Genomic DNA, 16,510 nt, shown 5'->3' on the forward strand with positions numbered 1-16,510 from the left:
AGAGCACGGCTTGAAATTTACGCAGCTGAGTTTTAGTCACTGCCTTAGAGGATTTTAATTTTATATTCTATTTTTTAAACATGAAAATAGGGCCTCATGCAGGATCAGTCAGCGAAATTCAGAGGACACTGATGGAGAATCTGTCACAACATTTTTCCTGATTTGATTTCGTCACCAGAATTTTGCAAGCCGTGTCCTGTGGCTGCTGCTCGGGGTGTCTGACCCTCGCTGCAGCTCCCGGGGGTGTGGGTGCCTGGGAATTTCCCCTTTGTCCCGCTGTGAAATCTGTTCTGCACGTGTGGCTGTCCCTGTGTGGTGTCTGTGGGTTCCTGCACCTCGCCCCCTCCATCCCCCACGGGCATTTTGGAAGCAGCATCGCCCCAGAGAACTCTTTTAAATCAGCTTTCACTCGCGTGAAACTGAGCTAAAAGCCCAGACCAGTTCTGCTGCCACCTGCTGCTGCTGCTGCTTTTTTGGCTGCTCCTCAATCCCCCTCCTCCTTTGGCTTCTCTGCGAGCAGAGAACAACAACAACAAAAAAAAGAAAAAAGCCAAAAAAACCCAAAAAACAACCCACCAAAAAAGAAGAAATTTAAAAAAAATTTAAAAAATAAAGAAAAACAGAAAGAGAAATTATTGAATGATTGTGAAAGGAGGCTGGAAGTCCAAGCTCGCTCGCTGCCTCCCTCCCGGGCTGGGCTGGCTGAGCAGGAAGGTGGCACAAAAGGGACAAAAGGGACAGCCCAGCCCAGCCGGCTCCTCCGGGAGGCTCTTCCCTCTCCTCGGCCCTTTCCTTGCCCGCCGGGTTTGCGGCAGCAGCGCTCTCGGTAACACAAACCCTCTCTCGGGATTAGGAGCGCGGTTACACTTGCGGCAGCTGCCCGTGCGCGTCTCACCCGCTACAGAAACAGCGCAAGCTGCTCCTGCTACTCTTTCTCCTGATTTTTATCGAGCCTTGTTCCTCCCCTCCCTCTGTTTCTCTCTCTGCCCTCCCCACAGCTCCACGCCGCTCCTCTCCATGCTTGCCTCGTCTCTCGAGAAGAACCGCAGCCGAGTTTGCCTAGAGCAGCCCCGGGAGACTTTTCCTTTCCTGAGCCAGCAGAAGGCAAAGGGGGGCTGGGGAGGGCAGCTGAAAGCCGGCCAAGCCCTGTGGCAGTGCTAAACCTGCTCTGAGAGAGAGCGGGCAGGGGAGGGACCTTTTGTAGAGGAGAGAAGGAGAAAAGAAACTTGAAACTGGCTTCCCTTGTGACACGAGTGTGTCGCGGCCATCCCCTCCCACCGCGCCGGTTGTTCAATGAGAGCACGTGAAGAACATGAGGTTTCCTGCTTGAGAGGGAGGGCAGCGCCGGGGAGAGAGGGAGGAGGAAGGAGGAAGGCGAGTTGTGGCTTTGCGGTGTGGTTTACGCCGAGATCAGAGCTACGAGTGCCTGGGGGTGGGAGCAGAAGGAGAAAGGGCGTCTGATGCCAGCTGCCAACATGACAGAAACCCTGCAGCTCCCGGCGCTGCGGGTCCCCGAGCAGCAGGTGCTGGAGGGCGGCTGCGCCTGGTCCAGCTCGTCCACCCCGACCCTGCGCAGGAAGCGCTTCAAGATGAGGCGGATGAAGAACGTGCAGGAGCAGAGCCTGGAGGCCGGCAGGTACCAGGAGTCTCCTTCCTCCAGCAAGGAATACCTGCAGCTCCCATCCATTGAGATCACCCCCTCCAGTGACGAGGACACCCCCTGGTCCAACTGCTCCACTCCCAGTGCCTCCCCGCGCCGCAAGCGCTTCCTCCTTCGGAAGTGGCTGCGCGTCCGAGAGAAGAAGGAGTGCAGTGAGAGCAGGTAGGTCCTCTGGCCGCTCCCTTCCCTGCTCCCTGCCCAAAATAGGCTGGAAGGGTCTGTTGTTCCCCTGGATGTGCCTCTTCCCGGATTTTGTCCTCGCCTGTTGGCTGGAATGTGGCGTGGTGTTGGTTGGATGTGCTGGTGCCAGAGGAAAAGGCCTGGGAGCTGTTTGGGAATGGCAGGGCAAGGCTCTGTCCTCGCTCGTGGTCCTCCAGGTGACACTGAGCCAGTGGGTGAGAAGATTTAACCTCACTGAGGTGTCCTGAGGAGACCTGAGAGAGAGGAGTGACCTCTCTGCTGGCACTGCCTGCGTGGGAGTGACGATGCCAAACCCTGCCAGTGTTTTTGGGTGATGCTCATTCCCACCACTGAGACTTCCCTTGAGATCCTTAGTACTGGGACAAAGAGGGGACAAGAGAGAGACACCAAGCAGCCCAGTGGGTCTGTGTGTCAAGGTGGCTGGGCTCAGTCCTTGGCAGCTTTCCAGACCTGAAAGTCACACAGTCCTTTGGCTGGAAAGGGCACAAATCATTCCCAAAGGCCTCCAAGAGCCTGTCAACACAGGGAATTCATGCCCAGGCATTGTATTGTGTGGCCACAGGAGATAAAGCTGCACCTTATGTAACCCTCTGCAGGGCACCCCACATGCAGGGCAATTAACTCTTCCTTTAACAATCTACATGCAGCAGAATTAACTCTAACAATCTACATGCAGTGCAATTAACTGTCCCTTTAACACTCTACATGCGGCAGAATTAACTCTTCCTTTAACAATGTACATGCAGGGGAATTAACTCTTCCTTTAACAATCCACCTTTCCTGAAGGCCCAAACACACAAGACACTTTAAAGATTTCTCCAAGAAATTGATATAAGTTTATAAATCCTAAGTCTGGTTTAGTGCAGGCCAAGTTTTCTTCCTCTGTTTGCAGCTCCTGTGCAGCTGATCTGTGGGGTTGTGTTTAAAGGATGTGCTGCACTTCCAGAAAAAGAGAAACCTTTAACATTTCTGTGCCCACCAAACCACACTGACTCACTGCCTGCTGTGGTGCTTGAGTGTTTACAGGGCAGAGCTTTGAATATCCACCCTGATTATCTGATAATTTTCCTTTCACCAGGTCCCTTTAGCAAGGTCAGTCTGTCAGCTTATTAATTTTTAAAGAACTTTCATCAATGAATGCATGCCATTGAGGATCTGATAATCCCTCTCAGCAAGTTAACATTGAAAAACATCTCTTGGTTTAGGAAATATTTCTGATTTAGAAAATATTTCTGATTTGGGAAATATTTCTGATTTTCACGTAGCAGTGGTGGTGCAAGCAGGGATTCAGGCACAGCACGCAGAATGGGAAAGATAACACATGAGGCACGTGCTGAAGTGTCAGAATATTAGAGTTATGCTCAGAAGTTCACAGGATAAAGGATCCAGTCCTTCAGCTGAGGATTTAATTTGGATTTATTGATGGTGAGTGAGTTTCAGGCAGGCCAAGACACGTTGCTTTTGGTGTGAGGGTGGAAGAAAGAGCTACATTTCCTTATACATTTGCTGTTTACATACGTTGCCACGCTGACAACTTCCTGCTCATTCATCCCCAAGGGATTTTTTGGCGATGTTTCGGAAGCAGTGACTGGAAGGAAGGTGAAGTGGTGGACATTAGCACACCAAAGCCAGCCTGGCACCTCCTTTCTTCAGTGCAGCAGGATCCAGATCCACCCCTCCTGCCCCGGGAAACACGGTGCTCTCAGCTGGCATTTTTCCAGGGATCATCCCTGGCCTCTCCCACCGCAGCAGCAAACAGCCCCAAGGAGCATGTGAAAAACGCCAACCGCTTGGTTTTAGAATTTGAAAAGTTTAATAGTAATAAAATGGTTATAAAGATAGTAATAAAATCAGAGTAATGAAAAATTGGACAATTAGGATTAGGACAGTAGGAGACAATAAGAACAAAGAGTTAGGGACAGTCCAGGTATCTCTTCCTGGGCAACATAAGCCACCCGTTAACAGAGGATTAACCCTTAAAAGCAACAGCCTGTTGCATATTCATACATCTCATAGATGATGCATAAATTCCATTCAAACACAGGATTCTGTCTGGTCAGTGTCAGCTTCTTCCTCTGAATCCTGACAGCTTTTCAGGGCTGAGGGAGGCAAGAAGAAGTTAGTTTCTTTTGGTAATGGAGCAATAAATTCTTTTTCTCTGAAAGATTTAGGTGTCCTGTGGCTGCTGTCTTGGTGTGCATACCTCCTTCCTCTCTTTAAAAAAAGTATCTTACATAGCACAGTTTCTATTTTAACATTATGTTATAAGCTAAAACTATATTTAACACACTACTTAAGAAAACTAATACAGCTTAACTTTCTAACGTAACACATCTAATATTCATTTGAATACTTGCGAAAAGCCAATCATAAAATACACATTTTTCACAAGCAGAACCTGTGGGGAGCTGGCCATGGAAAGGGTGAGAAACCCTGAGGGGTTTCTGGCATTCATTTGACAGAGATGTGGGGTAAACTTTGCTGTGCCCCCAGTGAAATGTAACTTTTGCAGGGCAAGAAGCTGTTTTGCTATAAACCAGAAATTGCCTGTTTGCTGCTCCTGCTGTGGCAGGGTCAGAGAGAGCCCCTGCTCTGTCCTCTGCTCTGCTGTGCTGTTGGTGACACATCTCCCAGTGTCACCTCTGTGCTGTGTGATGTTTGAGGGCAGCAGGGACAGCTGTGCTGAGGGATGTTGTGCAGCAGATCACTCACCAGGCTTTCATTTCTTCCATTCCATTGGTGGTCTGTCACTCTAGGACACAAAATAACCAACACGGACATTGGGATCGCCAAGGTGAAAAGGAGGCAGTTGAATTTCTGACTCCAGCATTTACAGATTTTCAAAAGTGACAGTGGATTGGAGGGTGACAGTGCCACCTCTCCAAAGCCACTGGACAAGCCAACAGTCCAGCAAATTTCTCCTCTTCCAGAAAAGAATGCAAAACAATAATTAATTAGAGAAAAGCGCACGAGAAAGTTCGTTACAGGAATGTAAACATCAGAAGGTTTAGAAGAACTTAAAAAACCAGGGCAGCAGTGGTCAGTGACAGTGTCCCAGGGATCCCCAGCGTGTGCCACCCTGTGCTGGGAGTGCAGGTACCCCTGCATGAGGTGTGCAAATCCCCAAATTTACCTGCTGAAAGCAGCAGGCTGTGGCCCCTGCTGGAGAAACAAACAGAAATAAACACAGTTTGCTGCCAATCACTCCACTTCTCTGCTGGAATCTCATTTTTTGGGTACCTTTTATCCCGTCCCACGGGCAGTAGCTGGGTGGTGGCAGGGTTTTCCCAGGAGAGCTGTCAGGGAGCAGGCTGTGCCCCAGCTGAGCTGCTCCTCGCTCTGCTCTCAGGGCCCCGAGCAAGAATTCTGTGGCCATCAGCATCCAAGTGAATAAACAAACGCTGTCTCTAATGCTCCAGGTCTGCTTTTCCCACCCGGAAACTCCCACGTGCTGGTTAGTTTTTAACAGCCTGGGTAATTGTGAGCTTTGATTACCTGCTGGCTCTCTCAAAGCTGACAGAGCAGGAGGGACGATGTTCTTTTCCTTCCATCAAACCCCAGGGATGGTTGGGAGAGCCTTTCCTGCCCCTGACACTCTGTGTTCAGTGTGAGGAAGGCAATTCCTGGGGGTAGGACTGTCCCTGAAATTGTCCTTGTTCAAAGAATGATGGCCCAAAGCTCAAGGTTGCTGTACATATGATAAATGGGATGGTTTTTTATGAGGGATGCAGACAGCTCCTCCTCTACCCCTCAGCCACCATTTGCCAGCCAGGTAATTAAGTTATTTACCTTTATAAACTGAACTCTGCACACAATTTTTTATTTAAATTTTTTATCAAGACATGCTGATGTTTCTTCAATCTGGTGGCATTTTGCTGTGCATGCAACCTGCATGCATCATTGATGTGGGCATAAGGCAGTTGACCAGCTTTAATTTATTATTTACCTCTCCAAGCCAGCCTCGCTTGTAATTTCAGGACCTGCACGTGATTTTGGGGCAAGAATTGCTGAGTAGATCATTCAGGCTTAATTTAAGGACAGCTCTCCCTTTGGCCTAAGATCAGGACTGCTTAAGGATGAAATGTTGGTGCTGCTAAAAGTGCAAAACTTGTGGATTTTGCTGGAGCAGTTCATGCAGCAGCTCTTGACACTTCTGTAGATGAATTTACTCAGGCTGGTTTTCTGCTGGAAACTCTGACACTCACTGTGGATTCACCCAAAAGGAAAGACTTGTCTGAGTCCTAAAATGCCTCTAACACATGAAAAATGAAGTGTATTATGAGAAGAATTCCGTCCCAGCTCAGAAAAGTGTCTGTGCTGAGGAGCTGGAGGTTTCTTGAGCTGCCAGCTACGCAAATGTGGAGGTTTTTCAGATGAAATCCTGATAACTTATCTCAAAGTGTGGAACAAATGAGGGGAGGCTCCAGCACTGCTCAGCTCTGGGCTCTGAGGCTGCTTCCCTTCATGTTCTGAGGTAAAAAAAAATCTCCTTTTTTCCTTAAAAAACTTTCTCTCGATCGCTCTAGTGATATAAATTAGTTAACAGTTAATTGATTTGTTGGAACTTGAGCTAAAATTATTTACAAATTGGTGGCTTAGATATTTTGAATTGGCTTATAAAGGCAAATGAGCCTTTAATTTCAAGTAGCCCATCATGTTTTGCCTTCCTTAATTAAATTGAAATTCACTCTGAGCATTTCTGGGAATAAATTAATGGTCGTTCCGCTTTTTCTAGCTTCAACATGTGTGCAAAACCTTCTGGTATTTTCTAGAGGAAAAACCCTGAGTCTGAAATTCACTCTGAGCATACTGGGAATAAATTAATGGTCATTCCCCTTTTTCTAGCTTCAACATGTGTGCAAAACCTTCTGGTATTTTCTAGAGGAAAAACCCTGAGTGATGTGATTTTTCTTTTTTTTTCCCCTAAGAAACTGCTGATGGTGAAAAGTAAAAAACCAAAAAGCTGCAAGATTAATTAGAGGTTGTAGAGGTTATAGCTCCTCTTCCATGATGGAAAAGTGACCCAAGTCTTTGGGAATATCCTGGAGGAGTTTCCCGGTGAGGAGAGAGCTGCTCCAGCCCTGGGGGGTTTTGGTCACTCTGTTCCGAGAAGCTGCAGAATGAGCAGCTCTAAAATCTGCACTTCTCGGTTTTTGCTGAACTTCCACCTCCCAGCTGTGCCTGGGAGGGGAGGAAATGGGGCAGCTCCTCTCTGAGCAGCACAGCAGGAATTGGGAAGTGGGTGCGCGCTGGGCTCGCTCATTTCTGCTGGAATTCTTGTAAAAATCTCATTTGTGTGAAGAACTGACGGCTTCACTGGGATTTCATCATGGAAGAGGCAAATGATTTTTTTCCCCTCCCATTTTTGCTTGTAGCTGGAGCTGGTTAATTGAGGATTTAGGGAAGACAAGTGTCACATGGGAGGGAAAGTTGTTGGTGTCCGAGGGAAGCAGCTGCTCTTCCCTGCTTTTGGTGGCTTTGGAAAATCCATGAGCACGAACCTCAGTGATGGGATTTTGTTTTTCTTTAAGAAACTACTGATCAAAAAAAGTGAAAAACAAAAAGATTAAGGTGATAGATCCTCTTCCATTATGGAAATTGAGCCAGGTCTTTAGGAATATCTATGTGGTACCTCTTCTAATCTGAAATTTGAAAACACACAAATGATGGCTTGGTAGCAACTCTGTATTAATGAAACTTTTTCCTTTTTGAACCTGCAGGTTCAAATGAGGCCTAAAGTGCTCCCAAAAAAGTGATTTTTTTTTTCTTTCTCAGCTGCTGCATCCCTGTCTCCTGGGGGTGCTGGTGTGCTGTTTGTTGGGATTGCAGATTTTTTGCCATTTGTTTCTGGTAGTCTGTGCCAAGTGACTGTGAATTCTGCCAGCCCTGGTATTTGTTTTTTTTTTTTTTTTTTCTTTTTTTTTGGGTGAACCTCACCGCCTTTGTGCAGTAGTTTGTGGTTTTCTTTTAAAATATTTGCCTTCCAGTATTTGTGTGGTTTAGGGTGACCAGTCACCCAAGAGCATTAAATAGGAGTGATTTACAAACAGCCCGGGACTGAAATGCTGTTGATCTTATCTGGTCAGCAAATATTTGCCATTGGGCCATCTGAGATCCGTGCCCTGCCTGTGCCTGCCGATGGAATTTAACAATTAATTCCCATTTTCCTTATCTCCGTGGCTTTCCACGGGTTCTGTTTCCAGCTCAGGGAAACAGAGCAGTCTGCTGCTGGTCTGTAAATAAGATGTTGGTGAAAGGGCTTGTCTGGAGCGCGGGGGAGGCTGGTGTTGATGTTTTTCTTGGTGAAATGAATGAGGTGAGAGGAGAGGACTCGGCCCTTTTAACCCTTTGCAGCAAGGAGAGGTGATGGTCTCAGTGCAGGTTCACCCTCCAGCTCTGAGTGTGGCGCTCATCCTGGGGCTCTGGTGACATCTCACCTGTGCCTTATCTATTTTTGATCATTTCTAACGGGTTTAGACTGCAAACACGGCTTTGCACCCTCCCCATCCATGAAACTGAGCTGAGATGGGAAGGTTTGGAGCAGGAGGTGCCTGTTTGGTTCTCAGGAATCCCTTGGAGACATTAAAGCCTTTCCAGTACCTAAAGGGGGTCACAACAAGGCTGGAGAGGGAGATGTCACAAGGACACGGGGTGAATTCTGTGAATTCTGTGACAGGACAAAGGGGAACAGCCTTGAACTGAAGGAGGGCAGGCTCAGAGATGGGATTTTGGGAAGAAATCCTGCCCTGGGAGGGTGGGCAGGCGCTGGCACAGGGTGCCCAGAGCAGTTGTGGCTGTTCCATCCCTGGATGGGTCCAAGGCCAGGCTGGACAGAGCTTGGAGCAGCCTGGGACAGTGGAAGGGGTCCCTGCCCATGGCAGGGGTGGAATGGGATGAGCTGTAAGGTCCTTTCCAACCCAGACATTCTGGGACTTTCCTCGCGCTCTCCAAGTCCGGGAGCCTGCAGCAACCGTGGCAATCTGGCTCTGAAGGCTTTAAATTTTAGGTTTTGAGTTTTAGGTTTTGAATTTTCGGGCTGAAAGCTTTAGGGCTGCCCAAGGACAGCCCTCCTGGACTGGTTGGTACCCCTGGAGCTGGGGTTTCCCCTTGGTGTCCCTCCATCCTGGATTTCCTCCTGCAGGAGTCTCCTGACATTTGCCATGGCTCAGTCCCTGCCCCACAGTGGGTTTGGGGTACAGGGACTGGGTTTTCCAGTTTGGAAGTAGCAAAAACTGAGCTCTGGCTTAAAATTATATGAATTTTAAAGGGCAAACGAGGCAGCAGGGATGGGAGGGATGTTCCTGCTGGTCCTGGGAAATCCAAGGTGGGGGCTGCATTCTGGCAAGGAGGAGCAGAGCCAAAGCTGGGAATTGAAATTGGGAATTGGAATGGAAAGATAAAATTGTCTTTGAGGAGCTCCTAAAGCCCCCTGTGGGAAAACACTCACGGGAACTTTGCTTCTGCCACGCCCAAAGCTTGGGGCTCAATCTCCTTTTATTGCCCTGTTTATGCTGTCAAGGGAACATGGATGAGAAGAAGAATTTTCCAGAAGAAAAATTCCAGGAGGATTCACCAGGAGAATTTTCAAATGAAGAGCCTTTGCACATCACCCTCTAAAACATTCAATTTTCATTGCAAATCTTCTAGACTTAATTAAAACTGAGCTCTGGGTTAAAATTATATGGATTTTAAAGTGTAAAAACCCTTTAAAAGGCATGATGAGAACTTCTTTGCCAGTCTGGAAGTAGCCATAACTCACACCAGCTATTGGCACTGGCATCCTATTTCTGGTGGCTGTTTTTCAGGCACCCTAATTATTTCATTGCTTTATTTTTATTATTTTATCATTAATTTATTATTATTTTACTATAGATTTTAGGCAGGTAGAGTCAGGTCTTTGTGGTTGCAGCTGTGAGAATGTTTTGACACTGCCATCCTATTTCTGGTGGCTGTTTTTTCAGGCACCCTAATTATTTTATTGTTTTGTTTTTATTATTTTATTATTATTTTATTATTAATTTATTATTATTTTACTATAGATTTTAGGCAGGTAGAGTCAGGTCTTTGTGGTTGCAGCTGTGAGAATAAAAAAAAAGCCTTTAGTTGTCCAAATAACCAAAAAAACCCTGTGAATTTTAACTGAAACCTTGATGTGTTTGATTTTAAACATATAATTGTGTATAATTTGTTTGCATATCTTTCAGTTCCCAAATCTGTTGGAGAAAACATTCATGTATTGTGAATATTTTGGTAGATTTCAGTTTAAAACTGTTGCCAAAGTTGTTGAAAACAATTGAAGAATTTGTATCCCTGATTGCCAATTGTCAATTTTTCCATTTTTTTGGAAGCAGGTGATACTGAACACAAAGCCTAATGAATAAAGAGGTTAATTAAACAAAGTGAATACAAAATACTCATCTGGGTTCAGACCTGGAATTCTCACTAATAGCTGGGATTTTTTCTTTTTTTTTTGATAATGCTCCAAACTCTTTAACTGTGCCCATTTTCCAGCTCTTTCTGCCCTATTTCTTCCCTTATCCCATTCATCCTTCACTGTGTTGAAAAAAAAATCCTTGGATGAAAATTCTGCCAAAACCACCTGGAGGTAGAAAAGCACAGTGGGTTTCTCACCCACACACAGGAGCTCCAGAAGGTTCTTGGTGTGCAAACACTGACCTGAGTGCCTGAACTTTGTGAAGTTGTGATAAATATCTTCTGTGGGAGACCTGCTGAGCTCTGAAAGGCTGTTCATGCATAAAATCAGAGATCCTGGCTCTGCCTTATCCTTCAGAGACTGAAACCTCGGAATAAAATGAGACTTTTCTGCCTTTTTAAAATGAATATTAATAGTACAAAATCTAGTTTATAGCTCAGGACTTCCTAAGTGCAAGAGAAATATTGAAATATTTAAGGCAACAACAGCAAAATTCAAATTTGCTTCAAACAAAGTGTGTGGGATCAGAACCCCTTGTGTTTAGTCAGTAGAAAAATGGGGTTTTATGTGCTTGGGTTTACTGGATAAATTGTGAGCAGCATCTTCAAAGATTTAACTGTTACCTGGATAAATTGCTTTATCCAGAGTGCTGAAAGCAGCATCTTCAAAGATTTAACTGTTAAAAGGTCTGGTTAATCTGTGTTGAGGATTTGTCTTTATTTTCTAAACTAATGACTAATGAGTTTGCATGAGAATTAAGGAAAAACCGCAGGGCACAAAGCTGAAAGTATTTTTATTGCCTTAGAAATTATAGCAACAAAAGGGGCACCCTGGGCTTGTGCACCTGAAGATTTAAACCTTTTCCAAATTCAAGTTTATCACTTGAGCTTTGGAATGAGAGCAGCTTGTTTTGCTGATTTCCTGAGAGTTTATCCAGCTTTTTTGACTTTCTCTGTGGATACAAAATGCTGTCTGAATACTTCTTTCCGTGTTACTCCTCAGAACAAATCCCACCTTTCTTCATCTCCTTTTATTTTAAATTGTCATTACGCAGTTCCAAAGGAACACTTAATAGCAGGTTATCCTCAAATGGACTGAAAAACATCACAAAACAACAGGCTCTGCATTCCAACCACTCTGAGCATTTTAGTGAATTTAACAGCTTCACTGCCTAACAGCCAGAAGGTTGAAATAATTTTATGTTGTGTGAAAAGCTCCCAAAGCTTTATGCACAGCACAGCTCGTGCTGAAGGGACAGGTGGGTAAAAAGTGATTTTTCTCGGAGTTTTTAATTGCTCGCAGTCTGGAGCTGAGGTGTTGAATTTCAATGAGCGGCAATACCTGGCTCCTGTTAAATTTTAAACCTTCATTTGGAATGTGAACTTTATGGGGTGGATGAACAGGAAGAGGTCTAAGGTTCATTTGAGCTGTCCCAAAGGGAGTTTGCACGTGCTGTTCCCAGCACCGCTGGCCTGGGACAGCCTGGGAATTCTCCTTGGGTAAGTTTGGTTCCATCTGCTCTGAAATGGGAATGCTGGGTGAGAGGGTTTTCTATGCAGAAACAAGAAATTAGAGAAATAATCCCTGCAATGCTTGCTCTGATCAAAAGGGGGAATTGCTTTGGCAGAGGAGGGTAAATGTGGTTCCCCCTCTGCTCTTCCCCAGTCCTCTGGGCCACAATGAAGCTCAGAAGTGCAAGAAAAATGTTTATTTGCTTTAGGAACGTGTTGTTCTTACGCAGCTGTTGATTTACAGCTGGGAGCCAATACAGAATTCTCCTTCCCTTCTTGCAGGAGTTTTGTGCTTTCCCAAGCCCAGCCTCAGAGGCTGATTTCTGTATTTCTGTTTTTCAAGGATTTTTATAACTGTTGATCACTAATTTCACTTTCCTGAATGCTTCAGCCTGCTCTCCTCTCTCTCACGACTGCAACAATGACTTCTGGGGAGGCACAAAGAGAGGGCAGTGCCAGGTGATGTCTCCCAAATGCCAAACGTGTCCCCAAGCCAGGTGCTGTGCTCTCAGAAAGGTCATTTTCAATAAGGTGGAGCCCTTGATGGCCTCAGAGAAGCAGCTGGTCAAAAGAAGGTGGTTGAGGAAAAAAATTAAATGAAATTTTGATTAATTGGCTTTTTATTCCTTGCAGAAAACTGCAAATTCTTTGGCAAAAACAAAAGGGAGAAGAGAAAACCCATCCCTTTATTTGGTTTAATTATCAAGTACACTTCATGGAAATGTGCTATTTGCACTTTTGCTACCCAAAAGTTTTCCCCAAAATAGATGTTACTGGATAAAGTTGCTCTTTGGAATGAAAAGATGTAATTTTGTGGAGGTTTATTTTATCCCATATTTATATTTCTGGGATGTTTTACATGGATGATTTCTATTTCTGCGTGCAGTGCAGCAGAGCTGTGACTGCAGGCAGTGATACATAATTAAATTAGCTGGATTTAACATTTCCATCCTGCCAAGAGAGACATTTACCCCAGTCTGAGCTCCCAGACAAGTTTGTGCTGCTGCTTTGCCGTGATTTCAGAGCCAGCAGAGCAGGGGGGTCTGGCCAGGAGCCCCTCCAGCCTTCCCTGGGGCAGAAGGAGCTGAGCAGGAACCCTGGGGAGCCCCTGGAGCTGCCACAGGGGGATCCAGGAGAGCTCCACAGGATAAATGCCCAGGAAATTCAATTATCACCCACAAAGCGCCCATTTCAGCGGGGACAGTGACATCTTGTGGGCTCAGCTTGCAAGTCTGGCCAGGAATTCAGCGCTGGCCGCTTCAAAAGTTGGTTTTTACTGCCCTTTTCTGCTTCTGCCCGGGACTGGGGAGGGTATAAACACCCAGCAGCTTGGTGTTGGAGTGTCTGCCTGTAAGAAATTATGAGATGCTGCCCAGGTGATGGGCAAGGTCACTTTTATATTTCAGGAAGTTCTCGGGAAAGTCTCTCACAGTGAAATTAAGAGACTCCTCGTGCTAGTTGTGAATCAGATTTAAACTTAAAGCCTGCTGTTGGTTCCTCCTTTCAACCCCAAATGTGGAGCGTGAACCTTGTGTTTTCCTCCCTCTGGATTTACAGCTGAGTGTTCCAGAGGTCACAAAGAGGTTTTCTGTGATCTGGATTTGAAATTGAGTGTTCCAGAGGTCACAAAGATCTCTTTTCCTCCGTTTGGATTTACAGCTGACTGTTCCAGATGTCATAAAGATGTTTTCAGTGGTCTGGATTGAAGCTGAGTGTTTTACAGGAGGTTACCCAGCTCTGTCTGTGTTTTCCTTGATCTGGATTTAAAATTGAGTGTTCCAGATGTCACAAAGATGTTTTCTGTGATCTGGATTTAAAGCTGAGTGTTCCAAATGAGGTCAAACAGCTCTGTTTGTGTTTTCCTCCATCTGAATTTTAGATGAGTGTTCCAGAGGTCACAAAGATGTTTTTTGTGATCTGGATTTACAGCTGAGTGTTCCAGAGGTCACAAAGAGGTTTTCTGTGATCTGGATTTACAGCTGAGTGTTCCAGAGGTCACAAAGAGGTTTTCTGTGATCTGGATTTACAGCTGAGTGTTCCAGAGGAGGTTCCCTTGCTCTGTCTGTGTTTTCCTTGATCTGGATTTAAAATTGAGTGTTCCAGAGGAGGTCAGACAGATCTGTTTTCTCTGATCTGGATTTAAGCTGAGTGTTCCAGAGGTCCCAAAGAGATTTTAAACTGTTTTAAACTGGTTTTAAGATGAGTGTTTTAGAGGAGGTTACTCAGCTCTATCTGTGTTTTCCTTGACCTAGATTTAAAGCTGAGTCTTCCAGAAGCTGCAAAGATGTTTTCCTCAATCTGGATTTAAGATGAGTGTTCCAGAAGTCACAAAGATGTTTTCTGTGATCTGGATTTAAACTGAGTGTTCCAGAGGTCCTAAAGCTGTTTTCTTCAATCTGGATTTAAGCTGAGTGTTTTAAAGGAGGTCAGACAGATCTGTCTGTGTTTTCCTCCATCTGGATTTAAATTGAGTGTTCCAAAGGAGGTCAAACAGCTCTGTTTGTGTTTTCCTCCATCTGAATTTTAGATGAGTGCTCCAGAGGTCACAAAGATATCTTCCTCAATCTGAATTGAAGCTGAGGGTTTTAGAGGAGGTTGGACAGATCTGTTTCCTATGAGCTGGATTTAAGCTTAGTGCTCTTGAGGTCACAAAGATGTTTCTTTGTGATCTGGATTGAAGCTGAGTGTTCCAAAGGAGGTCAAACAGCTCTGTTTGTGTTTTCCTCCATCTGGATTTAAATTGAGTGTTCCAAAGGAGGTCAGACAGATCTGTCTGTGTTTTCCTCTGTCTGGTTTTAAAATTGAGTGTTCCAGAGGTCACTAAGATGTTTTCCTCAATCTGAATTGAAGCTGAGTGTTTTAGAGGAGGTTGGACAGATCTGTTTCCTATGATCTGGATTTAAGCTTAGTGTTCTTGAGGTCACAAAGATGTTTTTTTGTGATCTGGATTGAAGCTGAGTGTTCCAAAGGAGGTCAGACAGATCTGTTTTCCTCAATCTGGATTTAAGCTGAGTGTTTTACAGGAGGTCACCCAGCTCTGTCTGTGTTTTCCTCAGTCTGGATTTAAAATTGAGTGTTCCAGAGGTCACTAAGATGTTTTCCTCAATCTGAATTTAAGACTGAGGAAAGAGGAGGTTAGACAGATCTATTTTCTATTATCTGGATTTAAACTGAATATTGCAGAGGTCACAAAGATGTTTTCCTCAATCTGGATTTAAACTGAGTGTTCCAGAGGAGGTCAGACAGATGTTTCCTATGATCTGGATTTAAAATTGAGTGTTTTAGGGGAGGTCAGACAGATCTGTTTTCCTCAATCTGGATTTAAACTGAGTGTTCCAGAGGAGGTTCCCTTGCTCTGTCTGTGTTTTCCTTGATCTGGATTTAAAACTGAGTGTTCCAGAGGTCACAAAGATATTTTCCTCATACTGAATTGAAGCTGAGTGTTACAAAGGAGGTCAGACAGATCTGTTTTCTATGATCTGGATTGAAGCTGAGTGTTTTAGAGGAGGTCAGACAAATCTGTTTTCCTCAATCTGGATTGAAGCTGGGTGTTTTACAGGCGGTTACCCAGCTCTGTCTGCGTTTTGCTCAGTCTGGATTGAAGCTGAGTGTCCCCAGGAGCCTGCCCAGCTCTGACTGTGCCTGTTCTGTGTTCCAGCAGCCAGCAGAGCAGCCAGCAGAGCAGCCACGACGATGACTCTGCCCGCTTCCTGAGCCCCTCCATGCGCGAGGACAGGTGAGTCTGTGCCCGAGTGAAACCTCACCTGCCGAGCTGCTTTCTTTTCCTTGTATTTCTCACAGCTGGTTAACAAAAAATGGGGTTTAAATTGGTCTTATCAATGTCTAAAAAGGCGCATTTTTCATCACCTTGAATGTGAGACAATGAATCCAGACAGTATTTTTGTCTAAAAAGCTGCATTTTCCATCACCTTGAACATGGGACAATGCATCCAGCCCCTGAAATAGCCAGAATTTTCTTTTGGGGGCTCATTCCCCAAACTCCAGCTGCTGCAGCAGCTTCATCAGACGTGCTGTGTGCTGGCAACCAGCACCTCTGATCCTTAAAAACCCACAAATGGAATTTCCTGGGGGGATCCTGTCCTCAGCAAAGACACCTCTGAGCCTGGTTGTTTTGTTCACTTTTGATGTGTTGTGGCAGTCCTGAACTCTAGATCTAAGCTGGGTTAATTTGTGTGCAGCACCTGGGTGAGAACTGCAGTGAAGTTCCAGAAGAAACTTTAATTTGGGTTGATTAATGACAGTTTCAAATTGCAGCATTGGCACAAAAGCTGTTGAAAACTGATTTTTGGTGTTTATTTGGATGCATGATTTATGGATTTTGCTTTGCTCAGAGCCACATGATGAGGAGTTGTGCTGCATCTTGTAGGTCAACTTTTGAGCCTGAATCTGCTGAGTTTTCTTGTGCTGGCCATGAGCTGTGAGCCTTGAGTTATCACTGATTTATTTTCCTTGCACTTCTCAGAGCCATCTAAGAAGAAATGTGATTTATGTTGGTTTTAGAAATGTTAGATGCATTTTCCATCAGCCTGAAAGTGGGAAAATGCATCCAGCCCCTGAAACAGCAGGAATTGAGAGTGACCCTAAGGAGCCAATTAACATCTCATATTAAAATTCCATATCCCACGAGGGGTTTTGGCTCAGAATCAGCACTTGGGAGTTGCAGCTCACCTTCTCCTCCAATTA

General features: G+C 45.2%; 1 protein-coding gene across 3 annotated transcripts in view; it reads left to right on the forward strand.

Moving 5' to 3' along the window:
• The first annotated feature begins 1,370 nt into the window (after nt 1–1,370).
• Nucleotides 1,371–16,510, forward strand: part of GRAMD1B (GRAM domain containing 1B) — a 113,448-nt gene continuing 98,308 nt past the window's right edge. Inside the window, exons 1-2 of one of the 3 annotated variants that reach the window (XM_041413771.1) lie at nt 1,371–1,822; nt 15,465–15,542. In XM_041413771.1, the coding sequence (XP_041269705.1) occupies nt 1,461–1,822; nt 15,465–15,542 (440 nt within the window). In that variant the 5' untranslated portion in view covers nt 1,371–1,460. Of the gene's footprint in view, nt 1,823–3,418; nt 3,529–15,464; nt 15,543–16,510 lie in introns of those variants that run through there. The other 2 variants (XM_041413772.1, XM_041413777.1) reach the window with 2 other exon arrangements.

The sequence above is a fragment of the Onychostruthus taczanowskii genome, unplaced genomic scaffold (assembly GCF_017590055.1).
Source record: "Onychostruthus taczanowskii isolate IOZ18803 unplaced genomic scaffold, ASM1759005v1 scaffold43, whole genome shotgun sequence".
Lineage (NCBI taxonomy): Eukaryota > Metazoa > Chordata > Aves > Passeriformes > Passeridae > Onychostruthus > Onychostruthus taczanowskii.